At 33.7% G+C, this 27,224-nt stretch overlaps 1 protein-coding gene and 1 long non-coding RNA gene across 2 annotated transcripts in view; one reads left to right on the plus strand and one right to left on the minus strand.

Annotated features, from left to right (window-relative positions):
• LOC121380111 overlaps positions 1-19,673 on the plus strand; it is a 36,809-nt gene extending 17,136 nt beyond the window's left edge. The window contains exons 3-8 of the mRNA XM_041508885.1: positions 6,760-6,795; positions 10,461-10,566; positions 11,549-12,470; positions 14,185-14,332; positions 16,688-16,744; positions 19,256-19,673. Coding sequence (XP_041364819.1) covers positions 6,760-6,795; positions 10,461-10,566; positions 11,549-12,470; positions 14,185-14,332; positions 16,688-16,744; positions 19,256-19,383 — 1,397 coding nt within the window. The 3' untranslated portion in view covers positions 19,384-19,673. The remainder of the gene's footprint in view (positions 1-6,759; positions 6,796-10,460; positions 10,567-11,548; positions 12,471-14,184; positions 14,333-16,687; positions 16,745-19,255) is intronic.
• A 5,096-nt stretch (positions 19,674-24,769) lies between these two features.
• Positions 24,770-26,539, minus strand: LOC121380121. The gene is made up of 2 exons (XR_005958883.1): positions 25,266-26,539; positions 24,770-25,176 (listed from the first exon to the last, which is right to left on the minus strand). It is a non-coding gene; the product is annotated as an uncharacterized LOC121380121 (long non-coding RNA).
• Positions 26,540-27,224: the final 685 nt, after the last annotated feature.

Consider the following 27,224-nt stretch of genomic DNA (forward strand, 5'->3'; position numbering starts at 1 on the left):
CACAATAAAATTAAGCTTTGTTTTGTTTAACGACACCACTAGAGGACATTAATTTAATTAATCCTCGGCTTTTGGATGTCAAACATTTGGTAATTTTGACATATAGTCTTAGAGAGGAAACCCACTACATTTTTCCATTAGTAGCAAGGGATCTTTTATATGCACCATCCCACAGCCAGGATAGCACATACCACAGCCTTTGATATACCAGTTATGGTACACTAGAGCGAGAGTACAATGCACTGACAATCTCATTTTGTAAAACAAAATTAGATCAAAACATACATGTAGTGTTTAGTTTTTTATCGCCTTAAGGTCATTTTAGAAATGATAATATGGCTGCCAGTGGGAAGTACTGAAGATACCTTTTTATTCTGCAATCACTGTATAAGCTGGCAAGATGTGATGACTAGATAAATTTCTATATTTTTGAACACCAAAAATATAGGTCACGTAATAAAAGTCTGACTCAACTTTCAGACTAGATGGTAAAGGAAGGACTCACCTGATGCATGGTCAGTCTGGGATCAATCCCTGTCAGTGGCCCCATTGGGCTATTTCTCATTCCTGCCAGTGCTCCATAACTGGTACATATATCAGTGGCCGTGGTATGTGCTATCCTGTCTGTTGGATGGTGCATATAAAAGACCTCTTTCTACTAATTATGGAAAAATGTAGGTTTGCTCTCTAGGACTATTCATGCATGTCAACATTAATAAATGTTGAACATGCAGTAGCCAATGATTAATAAATCAATGTGCTCTAGTGGTATCAAACGAAACAAACTTTTAAACTTTACGTTATTTGTTTTAGTACAGTATCTATACAAATAATGTTTAGTGTCACAATAAAGATACAAGACTTGTATATTTATTTATGAATTAGTTTAGAACCATATTTGAATGTGACAGAATGTAGCTAGTGTCTTACAAAGAATGATGTCATGTATTATGTATCTTGTATGACATCATACTGCAAAAGGCTTGCTAGGTTGATGATACTTGATTTGCATACAAAAACTGGAATAAAAAATGATTTTCCAAATATTCCAGTTGGATTGCAGAATAAATAAAATAACTGGTTGCTGTTTTAAGATATCAGCTTTATCCTAATGAAGATTAAGTGTCGGGATAAAGCCGATATCTTAAAGGGGAACTAAACTCAAACGTGAACCTTATGTGTTGAAAAGATGCATACCCGGACCACTAATACACACTGACACTTTAAGAAATGAACAACACGTAATTTTAGAGTTAAAGTAATTATTGCTGCTAACTGGGGCCAACCATTTTCTTTTGTTTTCGTTGTGTCCGGTATTCTAGCTTGGGGCGAAGTGATGTCAGCTCCTACCAACTCCTGTATGCACAGTGTAAACAAAGGCAGTCATTTATGACAAGGCACTTCTCTTTCATTAACCTGACTTGTAAAACAACATAAATGACTTTATAATATAATAAACTATTTAACTAAATATATTTCAAGTTGCATTAATAGAATGAAATGGGGTTATAGTATTTTTCTCTCTTTAAAAATGCATACTATTACGTAGGCCTATTGGTAGGGTACGTTGGAGCAAAAACAACCACTCACGATACCCAAGTGATAATGTTCTTTTCTTTGGGACTACGTAATTGGTCAGTTCTGTTATTTTAGATGGGAAAGTCTACTTAATCAAGAGTTTTACAGAATGATTTACAGTAATAAAGCATGATGGCTGATAATGTCCATTACCATTTTAGGGGTGGCAGGTATATCCCAATACCCTGTGATGTTAAACAAAATACCGTCTGTACCTAATTTTGGGTCTAGACGGTGGCGGTAATTAATGGCTTGTCTACCTGCCAAATATACACCTGCCAATCAGGAATCACAGGTGGAGGCCGCTGAAAGTACTGGTGTAGACCAATTAAGAAAACACTCTGGTTATCATTTTACTATGTAGGTTTTTGCATGGACAAAACATGAGACAGTTATTTCAACACTTTGACAATGGTGGTTTATTTTGTATTATAAAATAATATATACTTATTGCTGGCTTACTGGGATGGATATTATTATAGAACATTGCGCAGAAATCAGGTAAATTTGTTTCTTCAGTTCTAAGACTAATTCCTGACGTGATGTGTTAAATATTATGTAACTACCGGCTCGCTAGAGGGTGTATTCACTGGGATGGTACAAAATGGCTGCGCCTGTTATATATAATAGCTGTCACATTTAACCATTTTGTTAATTAAATATAATAATATACTTGTGTTTTTTAGTTGGTTTGTGTGTTTTCCCTTCATATTAGTCAACAAGTTTCTCCTTATATGTGGGTTAGTAATTATAGTGGAAAAACAGTTTTAGCATTTTTGGAATTCTTCATTCTCATTTCTCATTAACTTGTCAGTCACAGTAAATTATTGTGACAGCATTCTCTGGCAATGTTGTGTGTGTAGGTCACACAGCCAACTTTGATGTTTTAATTAATCTGCACTCGCTATTATCATTATCATATACTACCAGTTTTTGTACTAGTATGCATGTATCACTGTGCACATTTCATACAACAGGTATATATACTGCCAGACATTGGGTGCATTGTATATATGTAATGTACCGATATGCATCTATACATTAGCTATACATCTATATATTATCTATACATCTATACATTGACATCACTGAACTGCTGTATTATATATAGATCTGTAAGATCCATATCCATTAACGTAAATTTAAGAAAAATGTAATTTTGCTACAGCATGGTGTAGCTTATATCACACTAAGTACAGTACAGAAACTTTGTAAAATCCCGTTCAATGGAAATATAGATCACATTTTGACACATTGAACTTTATTCTTATATTACACACACACACACACACACACACACACACCTGTGTGTTTGTGTGTGTGTGTGTGTGTGTATTTGTTTGTTTTTGCATGTATATACAGTCACACCTCTCATGTATTTAAGTGTCATTCAGCTCTGGAACGATATAGTTATTTGGATCACAGGATTGACCCCCCTTAGGACAAATATGTCCATCTGTTAGGTATTTGACATCCAATAGCCAATGATTAATTAATCAATGTGCTCTATTGGTGTTGTTAAACAACAAAAGCAAAACCTATTAAGTAAGGACTAGCTGTCCCAGTTTTGATTGCAAGGGGAGCTAGGGCACCACGATTATTATTTTAAATGTGCATGTGCCTGTTCGGTCCACTACCTTGAGTAGTGACACGGGCAGGTTTCTTGTCACATTATCTGGAGCAGGTTTCAGTAAGACAGCCACCAGCTGCATGTTAAACTGTGAACTGTTTGCGTGTTGAACACTCCTTGCCCTTAATTCACAGGTATTAATGTCGCTGACTTGGCAGAAAATTACTCAATAACCTGTTGTCGAGTAATTCCTTGGTATTTGCCTAACAATTAACAATCTTAGTGCATTTCAAAGAACTATAATTTACGTAGTTATTGTCAAAGTGATACTGAAATTATTCGGCCAAATTTACGAAGCCTGTTTATGTCTTACACACGTCTAACTACATGAATTTACAATACTTAGACACCTACAATTAAGAAAAACAAGACTTTGTAAATTCGGCCCATTGTGTGTGTGTGTGTGTGTGTGTGTGTCGGGGTCCTTTAATTGTGTGGTCTACTTCAGATCTGCTGTATAAATTATTAACATGTTAGTGTCTGTTTTAGTGTTATCACTTTGACTCTGCATTGTTCTTTGTTTAACTTAGTACTATATATTTGTAGTGTGGTGACACCTGCAATAAAGGAGAACCTAAACTTCCTTTGTGTTCATGAGGGGTGAACATGGATCAAAACAGTAACTTAGACATAAATTACATTGAAAAATGTAGTTAATTTAAAATACAGCTGTTAACAAATAAATCACAATTCCCACTACCCACAAAATGTATTACAAAATTTGTTAATTTGGTGTGTTTTTGCTTAAAATGTGGGATTAAAAAACCCCACTATTTTTTTGGTTTAATATGTCTCTCGAGATCTCCACTCTACTCCCCTCTTATTATGTAATAATTTCCAGGTTGTGACATGCCATACTTGATTTTACGATTGTTTTGTTTAATATGTCTCTCGAGATCTCCACTCTACTCCCCTCTTATTATGTAATAATTTCCGGGTTGTGACATGCCATACTTGATTTTACTACTGTTTTGTTTAATTTGTCTCTCGAGATCTCCACTCTACTCCCCTCTTATTATGTAATAATTTCCAGGTTGTGACATGCCATACTTGATTTTACTACTGTTTTGTTTAATATGTCTCTCGAGATCTCCACTCTACTCCCCTCTTATTATGTAATAATTTCCAGGTTGTGACATGCCATACTTGATTTTACTACTGTTTTGTTTAATTTGTCTCTCGAGATCTCCACTCTACTCCCCTCTTATTATGTAATAATTTCCGGGTTGTGACATGCCATACTTGATTTTACTAATGTTTTGTTTAATATGTATCTCGAGATCTCCACTCTACTCCCCTCTTATTATGTAATAATTTCCGGGTTGTGACATGCCATACTTGATTTTACTACTGTTTTGTTTAATTTGTCTCTCGAGATCTCCACTCTACTCCCCTCTTATTATGTAATAATTTCCAGGTTGTGACATGCCATACTTGATTTTACAATTGTTTTGTTTAATATGTCTCTCGAGATCTCCACTCTACTCCCCTCTTATTATGTAATAATTTCCAGGTTGTGACATGCCATACTTGATTTTAAGATTGTTTTGTTTAATATGTCTCTCGAGATCTCCACTCTACTCCCCTCTTATTATGTAATAATTTCCAGGTTGTGACATGCCATACTTGATTTTACTACTGTTTTGTTTAATATGTCTCTCGAGATCTCCACTCTACTCCCCTCTTATTATGTAATAATTTCCAGGTTGTGACATGCCATATTGATTTTAAGATTGTTTTGTTTAATATGTCTCTCGAGATCTCCACTCTACTCCCCTCTTATTATGTAATAATTTCCAGGTTGTGACATGCCATACTTGATTTTACTACTGTTTTGTTTAATATGTCTCTCGAGATCTCCACTCTACTCCCCTCTTATTATGTAATAATTTCCAGGTTGTGACATGATATACTTGATTTTACGATTGTTTTGTTTAATTTGTCTCTCGAGATCTCCACTCTACTCCCCTCTTATTATGTAATAATTTCCAGGTTGTGACATGCCATACTTGATTTTACGATTGTTTTGTTTAATATGTCTCTCGAGATCTCCACTCTACTCCCCTCTTATTATGTAATAATTTCCAGGTTGTGACATGCCATACTTGATTTTACTACTGTTTTGTTTAATATGTCTCTCGAGATCTCCACTCTACTCCCCTCTTATTATGTAATAATTTCCAGGTTATGACATGATATACTTGATTTTACGATTGTTTTGTTTAATTTGTCTCGAGATCTCCACTCTACTCCCCTCTTATTATGTAATAATTTCCAGGTTGTGACATGCCATACTTGATTTTACGATTGTTTTGTTTAATATGTCTCATCAGATCTCCACTCTACTCCCCTCTTATTATGTAATAATTTCCTGGTTGTGACATGCCATACTTGATTTTACGATTGTTTTGTTTAATATGTCTCTCGAGATCTCCACTCTACTCCCCTCTTATTATGTAATAATTTCCAGGTTGTGACATGCCATACTTGATTTTACGATTGTTTTGTTTAATTTGTCTCTCGAGATCTCCACTCTACTCCCCTCTTATTATGTAATAATTTCCGGATTGTGACATGCCATACTTGATTTTATGATTGTTTTGTTACTTGTCACTATGTATAAAGTCCTTACAAGATTGTATTCCTCCCTTATGTACTGTTATGACGGTTATTGACGTTGGGGTTAAAAGGTCATTAGGTGTGGACCAACTGCATATATACATACATACATACATACATACATACATACATACATACATACATACATTCATGTATGCACAAGAACATGTATGTTTCATCACCTAAGTGCTGCTAAATTGTACAGCTTACTGTAATTATAATAATGATGCATGGATGGTAAAATGTACTTTACTCGGTGAGCTGTTTTCAGTGTTTGCCAGGACCAAAATCAAGGTGAGCTGTAGATCACTCTCCTAAAACGGTGCTAGGCGAGCAGTCACTTAGTTGAATGTTAAAATAAAATGCATTGTACAATTTGTTGGAAGGTGATCAATTTGACACTCTCCTAAAACAGTGCTAGGCGAGTGTGGAGGAGAGCAGGGGTGATCACTCACCTTACCTGGTGGAGACTGGTTCTTGTATACTGAATTATATACATGTATGTAGCATGTGCTGGCATATGTATTACGCAGGACTTCTAGAATTTTGTTTTTAATTTACTAGCCACAATTAAAAATTCACTAGCCCTACTTTACTTTAAAGTTAATGCAATTTTACTAAATAATAGTAATAATAAGATATGTCACATAAAGAGGGAGATAGAGCTTAAAACACTAACATTGGGGGTTGGGGTGGGTCAGGATATTCATATTTACAAAATAGACTTAACTGCAATATTGACCCCCCCCCCCCCCCCCCCCCCCCCCCCCCGAAAATGCACTATCCGTCGGGCATGGCAATAGTAGTTATTTACTAGCCCAACATTGAATATCACTAGCCATGGGAGTGGGGCTACCATAATCTAGAAGCCCTGCGTACGTACAGCTGATTCGTCACTTTCTAACAGTATATTTTTAATTTTGTCTTTTCAGTTCATGGTGCACGTGGTCTTAAAGGGAAAAAACATGGTACGTTATTTTCTCCATATCTCACTAATGCTTCTGTGACGATAAAGTCACAAGACCATTGTTCTTACAGGTATATTGCTAAGACCAGTTCTAAAATTGGTTGTGGGCGTGAGGAGACGAGGAAATAACAATGTTCCCTGTGTACATGTACCCACTTCTCATATCATAAAATAAAATAATTCGGCTTTTAGTTTTAATATTTTTTTTATTTAAAATACCTCTGCATGTAGTGCCTGAATTTCAGTGACTCATTTGAACCCAACCCATAATACTTTTTATTTTTTTAAATGTTATACATGTAATTACTAAATTGTTAAATTATGTGCATACCATATAATGATGCAGTCTTGTCGAATAGTATAGCTCTCATAGACATATATACTGGTATAGGTTTACGGGATACTATCAGTGGTATTAGTTACAATGACAAGTACTACCAGTATGTGTATACAGTGTTATATAAACAGGTAGCTCTCATAGACGTACTTGGTATAGGTTTTCGGGATACTATCAGTGGTATTAGTGAGGAGCTTGCGTTGTAGGATCAAACCACCTAAGTGGACCCATTGCATCTCTGGTTGGTTTTTCTCTTGTCAAAATCAGTGAACCATGTGTTGTCCTGTCTGTTGGAAAATGCACATAAGACTGTTCTCTAGTGTTGTCGTTAAACAAAACAATCTTTTAACTTTTTCATTGAAGTACAGGTACCTGGCTATACAAACAGCAGGTAACAGAAACATTTGATTTGCAAAAACAGATAATTTATTAGAAATAAGTTGTAAAAATGTAAGATTTGATTTAAACAATATTTATTTTTATAAAGATGACAGAAATGATAGTTGTAAAATAAAATTTCTCTATTGGCTAATAAGAAGGGTAGACAAAGAAAGAGAAGTCGGGGTGGGGGGGGGGGGATGTAAAGAGCTACTAACAGTTTAAATGAGGAATGGTTAATTAATCTTGAAATGCTTGCTATTAATTTAATAAGGATCAATGTTTTGATCAAATTCAAATATAGAAATATTTTCTTGGACACTAAGTTTTAGGTCATCAAATAGTAAAGTATGGTACATGTAGTGAAAATTAATGGTCAGAACGCTGTGAGGGCAAATCTAGGGCCAGTGCCTTTAATGGTCAGAACGCTGTGAGAGCAAATCTAGGGCCAGTTCCTTTAATGGTCAGAACGCTGTGAGAGCAAATCTAGGGCCAGTGCCTTTAATGGTCAGAACGCTGTGAGAGCAAATCTAGGGCCAGTGCCTCTAATGGTCAGAACGCTGTGAGAGCAAATCTAGGGCCAGTGCCTCTAATGGTCAGAACGCTGTGAGAGCAAATCTAGGGCCAGTACCTCTAATGGTCAGAACGCTGTGAGAGCAAATCTAGGGCCAGTGCTTTTAATAGTCAGAACGCTGTGAGAACAAATCTAGGGCCAGTGCCTTTAATAGAAAATCCTGTATAAAAAACAACTCAATAATAATAATAATATAATAATAATAGATAGAGGATTCGTCACGAGTGTCTTTTAATGTGGAAAATATCTACTGAGTCTATGTTAATCGGTATTTGTCAAGGCTCTGCCGAGACAAATATCGATTAACTAGACGAGGTTGATATTTTACATATTAAAAAACACGAGTAGCAAATTCTGTTTATCCTATAAAAAACCTAAACTAACATTTTAATTCAAGTTTTAGTAAACCACAGTACTAAAATAACCACCATCGGTAATATGACGTCATCACGATTCACACAAATTAGTTTGACATCACGCATTTTAACTAAATCTCTGAAAACGTTACGCTCACGTACACAGGTCTTGTTGGCATGTAAGCAAATGACACAACCACAGCAACACATTACCTAGAGACCTTGCAAATTTGCATACCATTATTAACTGGGTTAATACACTAAAATTATCACATGGGTTTATGACATGGATATCATGGGTAAGTTATAGGATAATAATAATGATAATAATAGTAATAATAATAAAATTCTTTATTTTCAGAGGGTAAATATATTCAGTACAAGTTGACTGGTCTCCCATGAGGCCCTCTCTAATCTATACATGATATTATACATACATACATACATGTACATTCATACATTCATACAAACAACATCAACATACATGTAATATATGTATAGCAATGCATGAGAAACACAGTAGAAGGAACAATAGCACATATTATGAATATTTAAATAATATTTAAATACATTTTTTTAAGCAACTTGAGTCAGTGATAACTCAATACATCATAATTATATTAACAAACACATCAACATCAACAATAAATGTACATCTTAAAGGAACATGCCCTAGTTTTTAAACACTAAGGCATATGTTTCACTATTAGAGCCGTTTCTGATCAGTGATATCAAACATTACTTATATTTTATTCCTTAAGGTTATCTATTTCCAATCGAAATGTTTCTGGTTATCCTGGTGTTTCTATACCACAAAATGCTTTTTTCATATTTTTAAAAACGCACATGCATCTAAGAAGTAACTGTTATGGAGTCGCATTTTAGTTTATTTTTAAGGGTATTTCGATGTCACAGACTCTTGTTTCACTCTGTTGTATCCAAATTTGTTACTGGTTTGTAAATTAACCACATTTAGTGTCCATTTGTACAAGTTGAAACTAGAGTCTTAGATGAAAATTATGCCTTAGTGTTTAAAAACTGGGGTCTGTGACTCCCTTTAATTGAATGTTTATGCATTAGCTTAAAATTGATTAACATTTGAATCAGTGCTCGAAACTCTCCCAAAAATATGGTGGCCCAAAAAATAACAATGGATGTTGGCAAATTAAAGTAAGCGAACCATGAACCGCAAGCAAGATTTTAATGTGGAATAATTATATGCAGTACAAATATTAATAGTGGCTCATATGTTATAGCTCTAAAGAAGATCATTATTAACGCCATTATTTTTTAATATTTAAGTCAACCAAACAGGACATTGGTTGCATTTAGCAACCTGGCCACATGCCGTTCCAAGCCCTGTTGAATAGTGCTTAAAATAGCTGGATTTGAATGAGGCAAGGGGTTGAGAATATTTTATATTGGAAGGTAGTGTGTTTCACAGTTTAACACCCCTGCATGAAAAACTATGGCAGTAAAATACTGTTCTTGGTTTTAATTCATAAAGACGACTATGTTGAGTTGACCTCAGATTTAAGGAGTAAATTTCTGAAGTTGTTTGAAACATTGTTTCTAGACATGATGGAGTTAGTTTGTTGAGGGCTTTGTAGACAAACTGGCAGGTTCTAAAGTCATTTCTCTCTTTGATTTTAAGCCATTTCAGAGAGTTCATTATTTCTGCAGTGGAAGTTTCTTTGCTTTTTCAGTAATACGTTTTGCAGCTTGATTTTGGATTTTTAAAATTTTTCTATAGAATGTTTTGAATGGGTTTCCCAAATTGTGGAGCAATAGTCTAAGTGAGGAAAGATATTTTCTGTTTTGTCGAAAAATGTATAACAAATAAGAATATTTTTTAATAATTACATTTATGTGGTTAACCTTTGTCAGTGTTGGGTCAGTGTGTACGCCAAGAAGTTTTTCAGCAGTGGACTATTGCACTGGTATGTAATGAATTCAACAAAAAGATATATTCATGTACAATTAATATATTTATGAGGCTTTTTTTCTATATTTTTTTACAGGTCGTTGCAAATTTTCTGTAATTTTTGGTGTTGGCATTAAGAAGTACCGCACGTCTATAGTGAAGGAATCGAGTGGCAACCCAGACTGGAATGAAGAATCGGTTGTGTTAGTATCTTAATTCTCTTATTCTCTGTGGTGGTTTGGGTTTGCTTTTATACATTTATCATGTAAAAATGAGACATTATGCTCAAATAGATATTGGTTAAATTAGTGAAGTTTACACAATCTATCTCAATGAACACAGCAATAGATGCATAACCCTAGCATTTGAATCCTTTCTAAGCTCATATATTTTCCAAATAATTGTTTGATGGAAAGTTGATCAGTTGATACATGTATCAACCGATGATAACTGGTGGACTAAGCTTAGTTGATCAGTTGGTACATGTACCGACTGATTATAACCAGTGGACTGAGCTCAGTTGATCGTTTGGTACGTGTACTGATTGATTATAACCAGTGGACTAAGCTCAGTTGATCAGTTGGTACATTGTACATGTACAGACCGATTATAACCAGTGGACTAAGCTCAGTTGATCGGTTGTTACATGTACCGATTGATTATAACCAGTGGACTAAGCTCAGTTGATCGGTTGTTACATGTACCGATTGATTATAACCAGTGGACTAAGCTCAGTTGGTAGAGTTCTCACCTTAGGTGCATGAATTGTAGCATCAAACCCACCATTTCCCCCCCATCCCAATCAGTGTCCAACTACATGTAGTGGTATATAAAAGGCCATGGTATGTGCTGTCCTGGTTGTGGGAAAATGATTATAAAAGATCCCTTTCTGTTAATGGGAAAAAAAGTAGCGGGTTTTCTCGGAAAACAACATATTAACATTACTAAATGCTTGACATCCTGTAACTGACAATTAATTAATAAATCTGCTCTAATTGGTGTCGTTAAACAAAACAAACTTTGACTGAAAACAACAGGTCGGCATTAGCAAATGTTTGATGTCCAGTAGCCACATGTTCTACATGTACATATAGTGATTTCTTTAAAGAAAACAAACTTCAGCTTAACTCGAGTACTCCTAAAAACTGATTGTGGTGAACTAAACTTTCTTCTACTCTTTTGCAGTAAAGTTGATAATTCGGGAGACTATGCATTTTTCACGGTCACAGAGAAAGAGGACATTTTGGGTCAGATAGTGATTCCTCTGACCTCGTTGCCCACAGTTCAAGGTCAGGTTAAACGGACCCCTCTGCGGCCGCACAAGAAGTGTCCTGTTCCGCGCGGGGAGTTGATCTATCAGTGTTACGTGTCGAGCAAACGACCCATTTCCGAGGCGCAGCAGTCACCGTCGAATTCTTTACATCAAAACGGACCTCATCTCACGGGTTTTGCACGGCTGCGTCAGAATCTCATGTCATCTACCTTGACCCTGCAACAAACACAGAGGAAAGAAAGAAAAACTAGCACACTGTCGAACTTGAACAAAAAATTCTCTAAGTCATTTCACGACATTTTCAGTTTCGGGAAAGCGGCCGAAAATGAGTCGAAATCGTCATTTCGGTCTTTCAGCATCAACGCGAATATGGACGATACCGGCGAAGCGCCAATCATTAACTGTATAACGCCAAACGTCGTCGGTATAGAAGGCGGAACGCGGCTAGTTATCGATGGCAAGAATCTTGGGCTGGGGAAATCAGATATCGTCGAATTAATACTCTGCGGCTGTGACCTGTTGGACTCTGTAGAGTTTGAATCGTCCAGTCGTATTTACTGCACGACGAAAGCTACCACATCAGCTGGCAAGGGGGATCTGTGGCTAGAAACCATCTCAGGGGGTCAGATCGTGTTGAAGAATGTTTTTACGTTAGTTGACAAGTCGGCACCGGTGAATATCCTGGGTAAAGGGGACAAGGAAGGTGAAGACGACGTGTCAATAGAGAGTGGGGGAATCTCGTTCACAGCTAATTCGGATGAGTCACAGACACCAAGTCCACACCCGAAGAGGATGGGCACTAATCACAGTATCTGTAGCGAGTCCGAAAACCAGGTCAGTACAAAAAAAGGAAAAAAAGGAATGTTTTGTTGAACAACGCACTCGTAATATTTAAATTATGGTTATTGTTTATAGAATATTAAACAAGCTTCTGTTTCCTATCATGCTCATGTCCTAAGTGAAATATTTTTCAGTTACCATGAGCTTTAGCGAGTGACAATGAGAATTATTTCACGATGGACATAAACAAGATATGAAATGGTAGCGAGTTAAACTCAGTTTAATATCCTATTTATTACCCATAATCAATTTTAATTTATATAACTCAACTTGTTTGGTTAATTTTCCTGTAAGTTTGTAGTGTGTCAAACGATGATGTCATTGTGTGTTATAGTGGGAAATATCACTTTGATATGTACCAAGATATTTTTGACCATATGGGTAATACACAGGCTTTCTGCAAGATCCAGTGGTGAAAAACATGTATAGTGTTTTAAAACTAAGATCTGTCACTTTTATCACCTCAGCACATCATTTAATTAGTGATTATAGACAGGGCTAGCTCTGGCATTCGCCAAATTCGCCAGTTGCCAATTTCAAAACCAATTGGCGAATTTTATTTTAATTTGGCGAAATAATTTTATGTAATAATTGATATATTGTTACAATATTTCTGGCTTTCTGCAAGTTTTGAAGTTTTAATACACAAACTGGTGAAATGTTCTGCTGACCCAGAACTAGCCCTGATGTCAAGTGTCTAGGACACCTACATGTTTGTGGTAATTGTAAAACCACTGGTTGGGTGAAGGAGATTAATTCGGATGTATTTTTCACTCTAGCACATTGTTTAGTCATTAGTTATTCTGGCCAGCAAAATGGATCTTTCTTTTTGTTTTCACCGAAAGTTGCCGAGTTTTATAGTGCTCAGTAGTGAGAATTTGAAGTTGCCGAGTTTTATAGTGCTCAGTAGTGAGAATTTGAAGTTGCCGAGTTTTATAGTGCTCAGTAGTGAGAATTTGAAGTTGCCGAGTTTTATAGTGCTCAGTAGTGAGAATTTGAAATTGCTGTAATATTTTGGACCTTATTTTATATAATTTATGTTATTCATTACACAAATGTTGTCAAATAGCACACTGAGCACCTTAATTAACTGACATGAACAGGTTGCCGTTGATCACTGTAGCATTTCGCACTTCTTGGTCGGCTACATGTCACTAGTGACGGAAAATAGAGACTATTGCTTTCATTTCATTATAACACTGTAGCATTTCGCACTTCTTGGTAGGCTACATGTCACTAGTGACGGAAAATAGAGACTATTGCTTTCATTTCATTATAACACTGTAGCATTTCGCACTTCTTGGTCGGCTACATGTCACTAGTGACGGAAAATAGAGACTATTGCTTTCATTTCATTATAACAACGACACATAATTATTAATTATAAAACACTATCACATTTTTGAAGGAAATATTAAATAGTTTGGATCTTATTTCATTTACCAGCCGTTTTAGTATTTCATAACAAAATATAATGCGAACTAATCACACATCATTATTAGTTATTTGACTTTAATGTGTTTTTAAAGAAAATATTAAATGGTTTGGCTGTAATTTCATTTACCAGAAGTTTTAGTATTTCATCTTGAAATATGATTTGGACTGAATATATAATCGGCAAATTTTACGAATGAATATGGAAGCTGACGAAAAACTACAATCATTTTGATTCTGTTAAAATGTATTTATTTGGGTTTTATTTTCAAAGGATTCAAAGTACACAACAAATTCTTTACCACGGCCTAAGAACAGCGGTGAAATTCAAGGCAAGTTCGTCAAGAAGAACTTCATCAAACACATCCGTCAGTCGAGCGAGTCCGTCCTCACAGTTAAACACGAGTCCAAAGAGCAAGAAAGTACGATGAACATTCATCATTTTAACTTTTCACAACACACCACCACTCGTATATCAAAGGTCGTGGTATGTGCTATCCTGTCTGGGATGGTGCATATAAAAAATGTTTTGATACTAATGGAAAAATAAATGTAGTGGGTTTCCTCTCTTAAGACTACATGTCAAAAATGACCCAATATTTTACATCCAATAGCTGTTTAAAATACAGACTATAATACTGATATTTTGCCTTTGCTTTGCTCCTAAGTTGTGACGTCATGTCGAAGGAAAGAAAAAAATATATATTACGTCATACTTTTACTTACTACAAGTGTTTTCATTGAATATCGTAAGTAAGGAGAATAGATAATTAGGTTTTTAAAATTTGTGGGATTTCTTTAATAAAAACACAATAGAATTGCTTACAGATACTCCTAATAGCTGTACTAGAATAGGGATAATATCACTGTGTTTCGTTGTTAACTATAAGGATTTATCACCACATTTTTGGTTTTGTGATAAATTGTAATGGTTAACAATATTATCCCCTAAATAAAAAGAAAATTAACAAGCCGCATTAACAAAACCAGCATGTCTAGAAGAAAAAGGCTCTTTAGGCAGCGACCACATCTCCTGCTGTGCTGAACACCCTCTCCAAAACGGAAATCAAATGAATTTTTGAACATTTCACTGTCAGTAAAATCATGGAAACGATCAAAAAATATATGGGTGTGTTTTTATTTGAGTGCTGGTACTTTTTCCAAATTGCACTCATTATCTTTTTAAAAATAGGATTCCTTGTGTGTGGGTTTTTTTTTTTTCTTCGAAACTAACTCATCAATTCCACGCACCCACCAATTTTGTAATTTTCATTCATTTTATTCATTGTTAATTTCAGCTTCTTGTTAAATGTTTGTTGTTGATTTATGTTGGTAACACATATGCATATATTACGGATAATGAAATTGAAATTCACAGTGGATTTAAAATCCAGCTAACTTTGACAGTTTTGTGATGTTAGTTTTATAAATATAATATTTTATCTTTTGATAATTGCAAACTAACTTTATTCAGTGTATTAATTTACCGACATACACAGGCTGTTCATTTCACACGATCGCAATGCATGTGTGCACTTGACAATGTGCGAAAAATCAACAAATACTGAAATTGGTACACAGAACTGCAGTTTAGTTTCCACTGATGTGAACAATTAATGTTTTTCACAAATGTACATCAAGATATACTTGCCTGCGATCAGTGTGTAATCTGTCCGACTACATGTGCAGTCTCAGATTATTATGGAGTGTAACCTATATTCACAGCTTGGGACACAGTTTGCTATCAGCCTTAAACAAGCACGTGTTTTAAAATTGACAAGCCGTTTGAAAAATGGTTCATTTTCAGGCAGTTTTTATTACTTTGGTGCAAATAAAATTTGAATAACAAATCTTTGTTTTTATACATGTTGAGGTCATGTGATTAATAACTCGATGACATTGGTTTCTTGTTACCATTTGCAAGATAGCAAGTTGAATGTTGGGTGTCATATTTTTAAGGAGGGATAAATTATGTAACCAATCGAAGATAGAAATCGACTAAACCAAAGTTTTAACCACTTGCAATCTCTAATAAACACATAGTAAGATTTTTTATTTTTTTTTATTTTTTATAAGAATAATGACTGCTCAATTTTAAAGCCGTGTTAGACAGTTAACTCTTATTTCATTGAGCATCACACATGGTTTTGCCCTAATAAATTTTGGATGTGGTTATTTAGCCTATAGTAATTTCGGCTGTTACTGCTGTTGATGGAATTCTCTCGTCGGTTAGTTGATTAATTTGTATTATTATCCACATTGTTCAAGATATTCAGGGAAATATAATCAGTATGAACCACATGTGTCATAATGATTTCACGTGCACCACGAATGACGTAATTTTGTGAAGTGATGTCATAACTTAATGTGGCTTCATCAGTGTAAACATTGATAAAAAATGATGTAATTTCAGAAAATGACGTCGTTTCGTCGTCTCTTTTTAATTACATTTCAAACGTTTTGACATGGTCCTAGCTTGTTACTCATAAAAATAATATTTTGGACAATGTGGATAATAAAGAAATTATTACACTCACGTGTGAATCGTAGAACAAAACCTCAAATATATTCGGTTCTTTGGGTACCGAATAAATAATACATATCACAGATCGCCTGTATTTGGTGCATCGAATACGTGAGTGAATCCTTGCAGCTCTACTGAATTGTATTATTAGGACTATCATTAGTTTGTAAGTATGCTCTAAACAGGGATCTTTGTTAAATTACTTCTTAAAATGTTTATTTTAAAATCTGTTTTATGTTTGTATTTGTTTCAGATATGACAGTGGCTGAACTGAAAGCAGAAATAACAAAATTACAGAATGAAAACAAAGGTAACATCCTAACTGTTTTACTTCAGTACATGTTTTGTTTCTTTTCACAGTTACTTTATTAATACTACTTCTCAAACAAAACAAAAATAACAGTTTGTTTAATTTTGCATATATTGATATGAATTAATTTTGGGATTGTACACAATTATCAGCATTTTCAGTAGTGTGTAACCTATATGCTAGGTGGGTAGGGGTTAATGCCAGCAAATGCTTATAAAGCAAACCAAAAATGTTGGTAAAATATTCCTTAAAATATTGTCTTCTTTTTTTATATATAGGGTACCAAAAACAGACTACAATTTGTATGTTGATAAAAAATTTATTAATTGTAAACAATCTTTTATTTATTTATTATTAAATATATATATAATATAATATAAAAATAACGGAAGTGGTAGTGTTCATCATTAAAAGTATTTTTCTTGGACGCCGAATTATATATACACCGCCTTTACAAACACGACACTACTTTTTATCACCTGTCGATATCAGTGCGATTGATTCATTTGATGAAGAAATAAAAAGAACACAGACAAGTTATCCCAATTTAGGGGATCACCTTTATTTTTTTAGATATTTTGAAATCTTTATTAAAATAATATTAAAACAAGGGGTATGTCTTTTCGCAAAATCGACCAATACCCAACGATAGGCCTACACGTAGCCCAAGTACTCGGGCTAGCCTACACGGTAACCATGTTTCCCACCCCTTTTTTTTTCTTTTTCTCTTCTGGTTTCTTTTTAAGGGGATTGGAGGGGGGCTTCCACCCTCCTTTAATTTTTACCCAGTGAGAATATTATGTAGGTCTACATTTCCTTCTGCGCTTTTTCCATTTCCCTCAGCTTCAAAATATGGTCATAAATTTGATTTTCAGATTATTTTCTAAAAGACAATCCACTGCATCCTTTCTGTAACTTGTGCTAATTGGATCAGGTTCAGTGTCATTCTGCTCACTGGTGTTATCATCAAATAAGTGTTTGATTCTATGTTCAGTATTACTGTCAACATCTACTGGACTGTATTTATCATATTCATCCAATACAGTTGAAGTTTAAGTTAGAGAACATTGATTTACAGGTGTTGATCATCGGCTGTTTGATGTCAAACATTTGGTAATATTGACCTGTAGTCTTACAGTGGAAACCTGCTACATTTTTCTATTAGTAGCAAGGGATGTTTTATATGCACCATCCGACAGACAGGATAGCCTTTGATATGCCAGTTATTGTGCCCTGGATAGGATGAGAAATAGCCCAATGGCTCCACCGATGGGGATCGATCCCAGACCTACCACGCATCAGGCGGGCACTTTACCACTGGACTACGTCCTGCTCATCATCTAATACAGATACCGTTTCTTCTGTTTCCACTGTTCTTAGTCTTGGTCTTCTATTTTGACTTCCAAAATGTGCCTCAAAGAGTAGGCCTACTTCAGGCTCTTATAAAATTAAAATATACATCTGTAAGGAAAGAAAACCAACTCCTTCTATACAAATGATGTGAAGTGAGTAAAGTGAACAGATATTATAATAATTTAATATTTATCACACACATGCACACACGCACATACACACACAACAATAATAATAATAAAATTGGTTGAGGGAGAAACAACCTTTAGAGAATTGATCTACTATACATCTGCATGTTAATCTCTAGACCAGCTTATGCATTGACATCATGACGTATAATAAAGGTATATAAATGAAACATTTCTGTACCGCAATGTGTGTGCAGACGACAGTAAATTTGTTTGCAAATGATGGTAAAATAAATAACTAAAAATGTAGTATTGTTATAGATCTATATATATTTTTTTTGTAGGAAATGATTTAGTTTTCAGTATTTAGATTATAAATAGAAATATGAGTAGAAATAGTGGTGTTGATTGTAGTCCACAGAATAGGTAGGCCTAACAGAGTGGTAGACCCATGCAACCCGATACAATCCTAATTTGATGTTTGGTCTAACTTATGAATATTGTATATAACTTCTGGAAAAGTTGCTGAACTTTATGTTATGTATAATCATGTACGTTATAAAAACGTGTTATACTTGCATACCATATCGATATATAGGACTTCTCCATATCATGCTTGTAAATGTGTATCAAAGTACTGATGGTATCGCTAACGATCTCGACCAAGGTACAAAATACATAATAGTAACCAAACACTATTGTACATACAAATATATGTTTACTTCAAACTGATCTTCATGTAAAGAAGAAAATGTCATCTTCTTAATTCTTCAAAACAAACAATGCAAACAGCATGTCAACTTTAACTTCCGCGTTTACATGTGCCGTCAAACTTTGAGCCGTGTTTACTCAGTTTCTGACGTCATGCTAAGTTGTAGGTTTTCGCGTGTGACGGCGCATATATATATATATTTTTTTTTTTTTTTTTTTTTTTTTTTTTTTTTGTGTAAAAAATTGTTTTATTATTATTATTATTATATATATTATTTAGTTAGTTAGTTAGTTATGTGTATTTCATTTTGTTTTTCAGGTCTAAAAAAGGACTTTTCTGCTTTACAAGCTCAGAATCGCGACATGAAGGGTTACATTGATAGACTTTTAACCAAGGTGTTAGTTCACTGCCCAGAAGCTTTGGAAAATGACCCACCCAGATTTTGATTATTATAGGAATTTACATCATTAACCCTCACGAAAAAGTCTGTATTTATAGGAGTGAAGACATAAATATGTAAAAGTCTGTATTTATAGGAGTGAAGACATAAATATGTAAAAGTATGTATTTATAGGAGTGAAGACATAAATATGTAAAAGTATGTATTTTTGATATTCAGGGGCGGGACGTAGCCCAGTGGTAAAGCACATGCCTGATGCATGGTCGATCTAGGATCGATCCCTATAGGTGGGCCCATTGGGCTATTTCACTTTCTAGCCTGTGCACCACGACTGGTGTATCAAAGGCTGTGGTATGTGCTATTCTGTCTGTAGGATGGTGCATATAAAAGATCCCTTGCTACTAATGAAAAAATGAAGCGGGTTTCCTTTCTAAGACTAAACAAAAACAAACTTTTAGATATTTATTGCAAGTTGAAAAAAAGAAAGATCAAAATAGGATTTTTTTTTTTTTTAATCTTAAAATTGTAAACTATGAAAACAGTTTTAAAAAAATTATTAAAACGTTTTAATTAATTTAAACTTACTTAAAAAAATATTTTATCAAGCACATATATGTTGATTTGAGGAGCTGAATTTAACCATGATGTTCTCTTTAACAATAACAAATCAAATATTTGTGTGCAAGTCAATTCCGATACTTTTCCATACAACGATAAATTTGCAGCAGAAATATGTGGTGTATCTTTACATTCTAGCTTTGATTACTATGTATTATTATATAACATTTACTAAAATATCTTAAAATATCAATGATATAAAAGTATTATCAGTCACTCAGTGACGATAACACATTTTAGAGTGAAATTTTCACTAGTTCACTCTAAAATGTATTATCGTCACTGTAGAAAGTGTTATCTTCACTATAAGAAAGCCAGAACTATTTTGCTGCTGTCATTTTAGAAATAAAGGTAAATTGCCAAAAGTTATATAATAAATTGAACATTTTATGTTTTTTGTCAAATATGATTTATATCTCTTCTCGTGAAGTTTGCAATCATATCACAAACATCAAATATCCTCTATATCTTAAACTTATGTAGAAAAAGTCACATGGTTGTATCAAAAACTATTTCTTTGATAAAATAATGGGCGTTCTTCACCCTCTGTTGCTTTTTTGGCATGCTAAGACTGTAACAAGAATGTAAGAATGTTATGTTAATATAAATCAGAAAATCATGAAATACATTCTATAGGCAAAAATTTCAACTAAAAAACTAAGATATAATAAAAATATGCGTAATTATTATAAATAATTTTAAAATCCATTTTACAGTGTTATTACAAAAGATAGTACTATATCATTGAAATAATATTTTAAAAGGGCAAAATTACACAATTTAGGAAATGTGTATTTTAAATACGTTTCTGTATATTTTAATCGTCTTTTAATGGTTTTATACATAAAAAGTGATATAAAATTATAAAGCGAGGAAAGAAGTTAAAAATTCAACAGTTCTAATATAGATTTATATAAAAAGCATAACAGGCTGGAGCAAACAAAACACGTCCGAACCGTGTAGAGCGAAGGAGAAAAAATGAAGTTGAGGTCACGTGACCAGAACTAGGAAGGTGTACATCGGAAGATTCCGTAACCATTCGGCTGTTGAATGTTCGGACCGTAAGGTGGAAAAGAGGGGGAAATGCCACGGTCAGAGGTCAGGATAAATATTAATAAAAGAGAAAACACTTTAAAAATTTCTTCATATTTTACTTCATTTTATCATTTGGTTCTGAAAATGAAAGGGAGATAACTTGTTTTCTCTGGGTCTTTTTTTTTAAACTTTTGTTTGCTGATAAAGATCTGTTGTAAACAGCATTTATTTGAAAAAGCTAATTGATCTTAAAAATAAGAAATCTCTGTATTTTATTGGTTGACATTTACATTTTGAATTTTACTTTTATAAACCAAAATATTTACATATGCTCCTACATTTATACTCCATTCACCCAGTTTTTCAAAACATTGAAAAAATTACCATTACTGTAATCATTCATGTAGCAAATATTTGGTAGAGGGACCATTTAAAAAAATTAAATCCTTAATCATAAGTTTGTGAATATTTCTGTAATATTTTGAGAAAAACTGCAGAAATACTTTGATACATCATTTGGTGAACCACTTTGCCTTAACCTGAGATGAAACAATTCAAAAGCTTTCTCATAAGACAGTAATAAAAATAGTAGGGTTTTTATATGCCTGTCTATGGTGGGTTTTATTATGGTACGGCGCTGTCCGTCTGTCTGTTAACTACTTTCTTGTCCGGACCATATCTTGCATACAAATGCATACATGACCATCAAACCTCACATGTAGGAACAACTTAGGATGGCACTGTTTCACATACTATTACTAGGTCACTGTGACCTTCTTATCACAGTCTACTGCACATAACAGTAAATCCTTGTCTGGACCATATTTTGCATACAAGACCATCAAACCTCGCATGTTGGAACAACTTGGGATGGTGCTTTGTCACGTACTATTACTAGGTCACTGTGATCTACTTTTCATGATCTACTGCACATAACAGTAAATCCTTGTCTGGACGATATCTTGCATACAGGACCATCAAACCTCACATGTAAGAACAACTTGGGATGGAGGTGTGTCACATACTATTACTAGGTCACTATTACACGGTCTACTGCACATAACAGTAAATCCTTGTCCGAATCATATGCTAAACAAAATTTTCCTTTCTAATAAAGAACAATAACTTCATTAATCAGACAGCACCTTCTCCAGTGGATACAGTATCATCAGTAGTTGGTCCAAAACAAATTGTTATCCATCCCATTGCAAAAATTAAACATAATTAGAATTGAATCGTACCCGTAACGTATTGATTAATATCTATGGTTTTCCATCAAACTCCTGACGGGTCACCGGCACTCTAGGGTTTTTTTTTTGTAATCTTAAAATTCAAAATTAATATTTTCTTTGATAGAAATACTGTGAACTGCCAAGGCAGTTGAGCTGCACCCTTTTGGTGATGTATTCATTTGTAGAATTAATGGTTTGTGATCAATACTTTTTGTTGTTTATTAATATTTATTTTTTATTATGTTTTGTTGTTGTTGTTTTGGGGAGGTTTTCTCATGTAAATTTGTATGTTTGTTCCTTCACATGTTTTATATGTATGTCTTAGGGATTGTGCGCACAGATGTGTGTTGAAAGAATTGTTAAAACAGGATATGTTAGTTTTAGACATAGAGTGGCTGTGACTTTTTGAAAGGTAGACTTCACAGGTGTCACGTTTTGCACCCATTGTCATTGCACAGATTTAATTTATTTTTGTAAAATGTTTTACAACAATCAAGTAATCACCGAAATGTTGTTAAAAAAACAATGTACACAGCAAAGGTGGCGAAGATAGGCTTGAAGAATAATAGACCATTAATCATGTTGGTGAGGAAAAAGTGTTATGTGAGACCCATTTGCAAATTAGTGCTTCCTCAAATTGTGATGTATTTTTCTCATACTATGCCAGCTACATGTATATAGTGTATGCATACAAGTAAGAAACAGTAGCTATACTTTGTTTTGTTTCCACACATGAATATCTTGGCGATATGTCAGTTTTTTTAACGTTGACAAAATAATTGAACAAACAAAATGAATATTTAAGTTCAGCCATTTTCAATAAGGGACACTATTTTAACATTGTTAAAAAATTAATGCATCTAAAACTTTGTATCAGGACATTTTCACCCAGGTCATTTCCCCTCTTGATCATTTCCTGGGATGGGGGGGGGGGGGGGGGTTTTACTGGGGGAGGGGGTTGGGGCAATATACCGGGGGGAAATGTCAAGTGGAAAAATGCCCTAGAATTCTAAAACTTGACGTGTTGAATAGAAGATAGGCATTTTTATTAATAGTAATTTTATATAGTATTTTGCTATTCAGATTTCATTATAATTATATACATTATATATAATTTTTACAATAGCCAGTATGTGTCATAAAACTGCTACATCTGCAGGCCTAATGTAGATAAAACTGGTGCCATAGAACTCAGCCTCTTGTATTTTGATGAATGTTTTTTCACCCTTTATATAATTATTACATATCTTTCTATTTCTCAGTAATATATATTTGTACATTTGATATTATAAAAATATTTACAAAGTTAGGTCTGCCAGCAATAATTGAGTTGGTTTCATCCAATAACCTTTTCTTAGATTTATCACCCAACATCTAAGAAGGGGTGTGTGTGACTTTGGGTTTCATCTAAACTACTATGTGGTTGTGTATAGACTTTTACCTTTGAAATAACGCTGCTTTAAAAGTGTTACACATGTTTAGGAATATGGAATGGAAAAAAAAGAGTAATAAAAATTGGAAGATTGAAAGATTAATTTATTCTTCGATGGGATGTGTTAAAAACTAAATTGAAAAAAAAAAAGAACAAAAGTAAATTCACTTCAGAGAGTTGGCCTATGGCTAAAACCTTAAGTTAGTAATATTCTAAATGCAGGCTTTTTAAACTGTTAATTTTCTAGGTTATTTTTGTTCATTTTTCTTTAAATATCTTATGTTGTAATTTTTATAGTAACTTATAATGTATGAATTAATTTATGATTTATGGTTAGAATCATTCTAGTAATTATTTCAAAAGCAAGGTTTGTTTTAACAGTTAATTTCCAAGGTTATTTCTGTTTTATTTAAATAATGGATCATGCTTATTATTCAGTATATGAGAAATGCTGAATCCTTTTCATTACAAATCTTTTATTCTCATTTTATAGTAATTTACAATGTATGACTAAAATTGTTTTAATAATTATAAATGTCACCATTTTCAAATGTTAATTTCCAAGGTTACCGGTACTTTTGTTCATGGTAATGTTTTTAAAAAATAGTATGTTTTTAAATTTATAGTGAATTAATTTTATAATTTATGGTTAAAATCATCATAGTAATTATTTCAAAATCAAGGCTTGTTTTAACAGTTAAATTTCCAAGGTTGTTTGTTTTATTTTTGTTGGAATAATTGAATTGTGCTTATTATTCAGTACTTAAATTGGATGTTTTATGTTAACTATATTTACTGGTATGTGGCCAATAAACAATGTAGTGTATTTAATAATGCTGTATATACACTTATCTTTTATTGCTACTAACTATAATTAAGAATGTTTTAGTCTGTGTAATGTTTCTCCGTTATTTCTTAAAATATGTTTAACAGTAGAATGAATGTAGAAGCTTACCTTTTATTTTTGAGTTGTCAGATACTGATGAATGTAGAAGCTTACCTGTTTAAATGTTTGAGCTGTGAATATTTCACCTTTGAGATACTGATGGTATACCAGAGACAGCTGTTTTGTTTTACCTTTGTGTGTAAATGTTTCAGCTGTGAATATTTCCACCTTTGAGTTGTCAGATACTGATGGTATACCAGAGACAGCTGTTTTGTTTTACCTTTGTGTGTAAATGTTTCAGCTGTGAATATTTCCACCTTTGAGTTGTCAGATACTGATGGTATACCAGAGACAGCTGTTTTGTTTTACCTTTGTGTGTAAATGTTTCAGCTGTGAATATTTCCACCTTTGAGTTGTCAGATACTGATGGTATACCAGAGACAGCTGTTTTGTTTTACCTTTGTGTGTAAATGTTTCAGCTGTGAATATTTCCACCTTTGAGTTGTCACATACTGATGGTATACCAGAGACAGCTGTTTTGTTTTACCTTTGTGTGTAAATGTTTCAGCTGTGAATATTTCCACCTTTGAGTTGTCAAATACTGATGGTATACCAGAGACAGCTGTTTTGTTTTACCTTTGTGTGTAAATGTTTCAGCTGTGAATATTTCCACCTTTGAGTTGTCAAATACTGATGGTATACCAGAGACAGCTGTTTTGTTTTACCTTTGTGTGTAAATGTTTCAGCTGTGAAATATTATTGAACATTTCAGTTTTGTAGATCTGTAACTTTACTTTAAATATTGATTTACCTAACAAGATATTTTAAAATAGTCATCTTTTTTATGTTAAATAAAAAAAGGAAGTTATTATTTTTTCTTCTCAGATTTACATGCAGCTGTTAATTTATTGTATATTGTTTATATAAAGGAAAACATTTTAAAATATTTTTGTGGATGTTTCCATTGATACAAAATGTAGGTCACATATTCCGACTGCATTCATAATGGTGCATGCTGTGTAAGTTTTGTGTATCTGTGATATGAATAGATTTTTGTATGTTATTATTATAAGCATTATTCAGAGATCTGAAAAAGGGCTGTACACGGTGTTTTGTGTATCTGAGGATCAGGAATTACAGTATGCATGAACAGTCAGTCAACGTTAAATTGGATTTGTAATAATTCACAAATTATATCTCTATTATTTAGATGTTTGCGGTTTTCAAAATAGCTAATATTTTCTTTTTGATGAGGCTTACTTGAACATCCAGTAATTTCCTTATTAATAAAACAAATTATTATGCTGAATTTTTTATAACCATTTTGATTTTACCCAATCCCGAACATATCAACATAAGTTACATTAGATTATTCAGAATGCATGTAAAAGATGCATTTTATGATGTTGTGATGTCGCATATTGCGACGGTTTGTATGCAAGGAGTGTACATGTATGTCTTTTTATATGGTTTAGGACTACTACTTATTTATTTCATGTATTGTTTATCTTTATGTATATGTGGGAAAAACATCGGTAATTGTATTAAAATCGGTTGTGTGTTTTATTTATAGTCCGTTTTCATTGTAATGTACATACATGTGTTTTCAGCGTGCTCCTAACTTGTAACTTTTTATGAAATCTCCAAGGCAGATTTAAAAAATCAATTTATCATTGATAAATTCTGATTTTGGATTTGTGGCATACCAAAATTTAAAAAAAAAAAAATGTTTTAATTTAAATGTAACTTTTGTCATTCCTGGAATAGATTTTGTGCAGATGTGATTTTCTGTTTAACAGCTTCACAGAAAATGTTTTAAATTTGTTTCTTTATTGAATGGTCAGTTAATATTGTTTATTGAATGGTCAAGCTGTGACTGGTTAGGTTGTGCATTACAAGTGTTTATATAGATTGTTGAGGTAAACACTAATAACAATGACTCATGTATTGGTTATGTATGTTCAGTCTTCCAGACATCAGCATTAAACTTATGTAGTCATTTCAACTGTTGTTTCTTTGTTTTTTTAAATCCTCATTTAATATTTACTGAAGTCTGAACCACATTGTTAACAACTATGATAATTTACTTTCCTACCTTTAATTACCATTCAATTTTCTTCATTTTGTCTTGATATAAATTGCGAAAAAAAAACACCAATGACACAGATTCCACATATTAGACTGAAACCACATATCATCTATATCAACTTGGCTAAGAGTTCGGGGCGGGACGTAGCCCAGTGGTAAAGCACCCAATGACACAGATTCCACATAATAGACTGAAAGCACATATCATCTATATCGACTTGGCTAAGAGTTGGGACGTAGCCCAGTGGTAAAGCGCCCAATGACACAGATTCCACATATTAGACTGAAACCACATATCATCTATATCGACTTGGCTAAGAGTTGGGGGCGGGACGTAGCCCAGTGGTAAAGCACCCAATGACACAGATTCCACATATTAGACTGAAAGCACATATCATCTATATCGACTTGGCTAAGAGTTAGGGGCGGGATGTAGCCCAGTGGTAAAGCACCCAATGACACAGATTCCACATATTAGACTGAAAGCACATATCATCTATATCGACTTGGCTAAGAGTTAGGGGCGGGATGTAGCCCAGTGGTAAACCACCCAATGACACAGATTCCACATATTAGACTGAAACCACATATCATCT

Source organism: Gigantopelta aegis, chromosome 2, assembly GCF_016097555.1.
Source record: "Gigantopelta aegis isolate Gae_Host chromosome 2, Gae_host_genome, whole genome shotgun sequence".
NCBI lineage: Eukaryota > Metazoa > Mollusca > Gastropoda > Neomphalida > Peltospiridae > Gigantopelta > Gigantopelta aegis.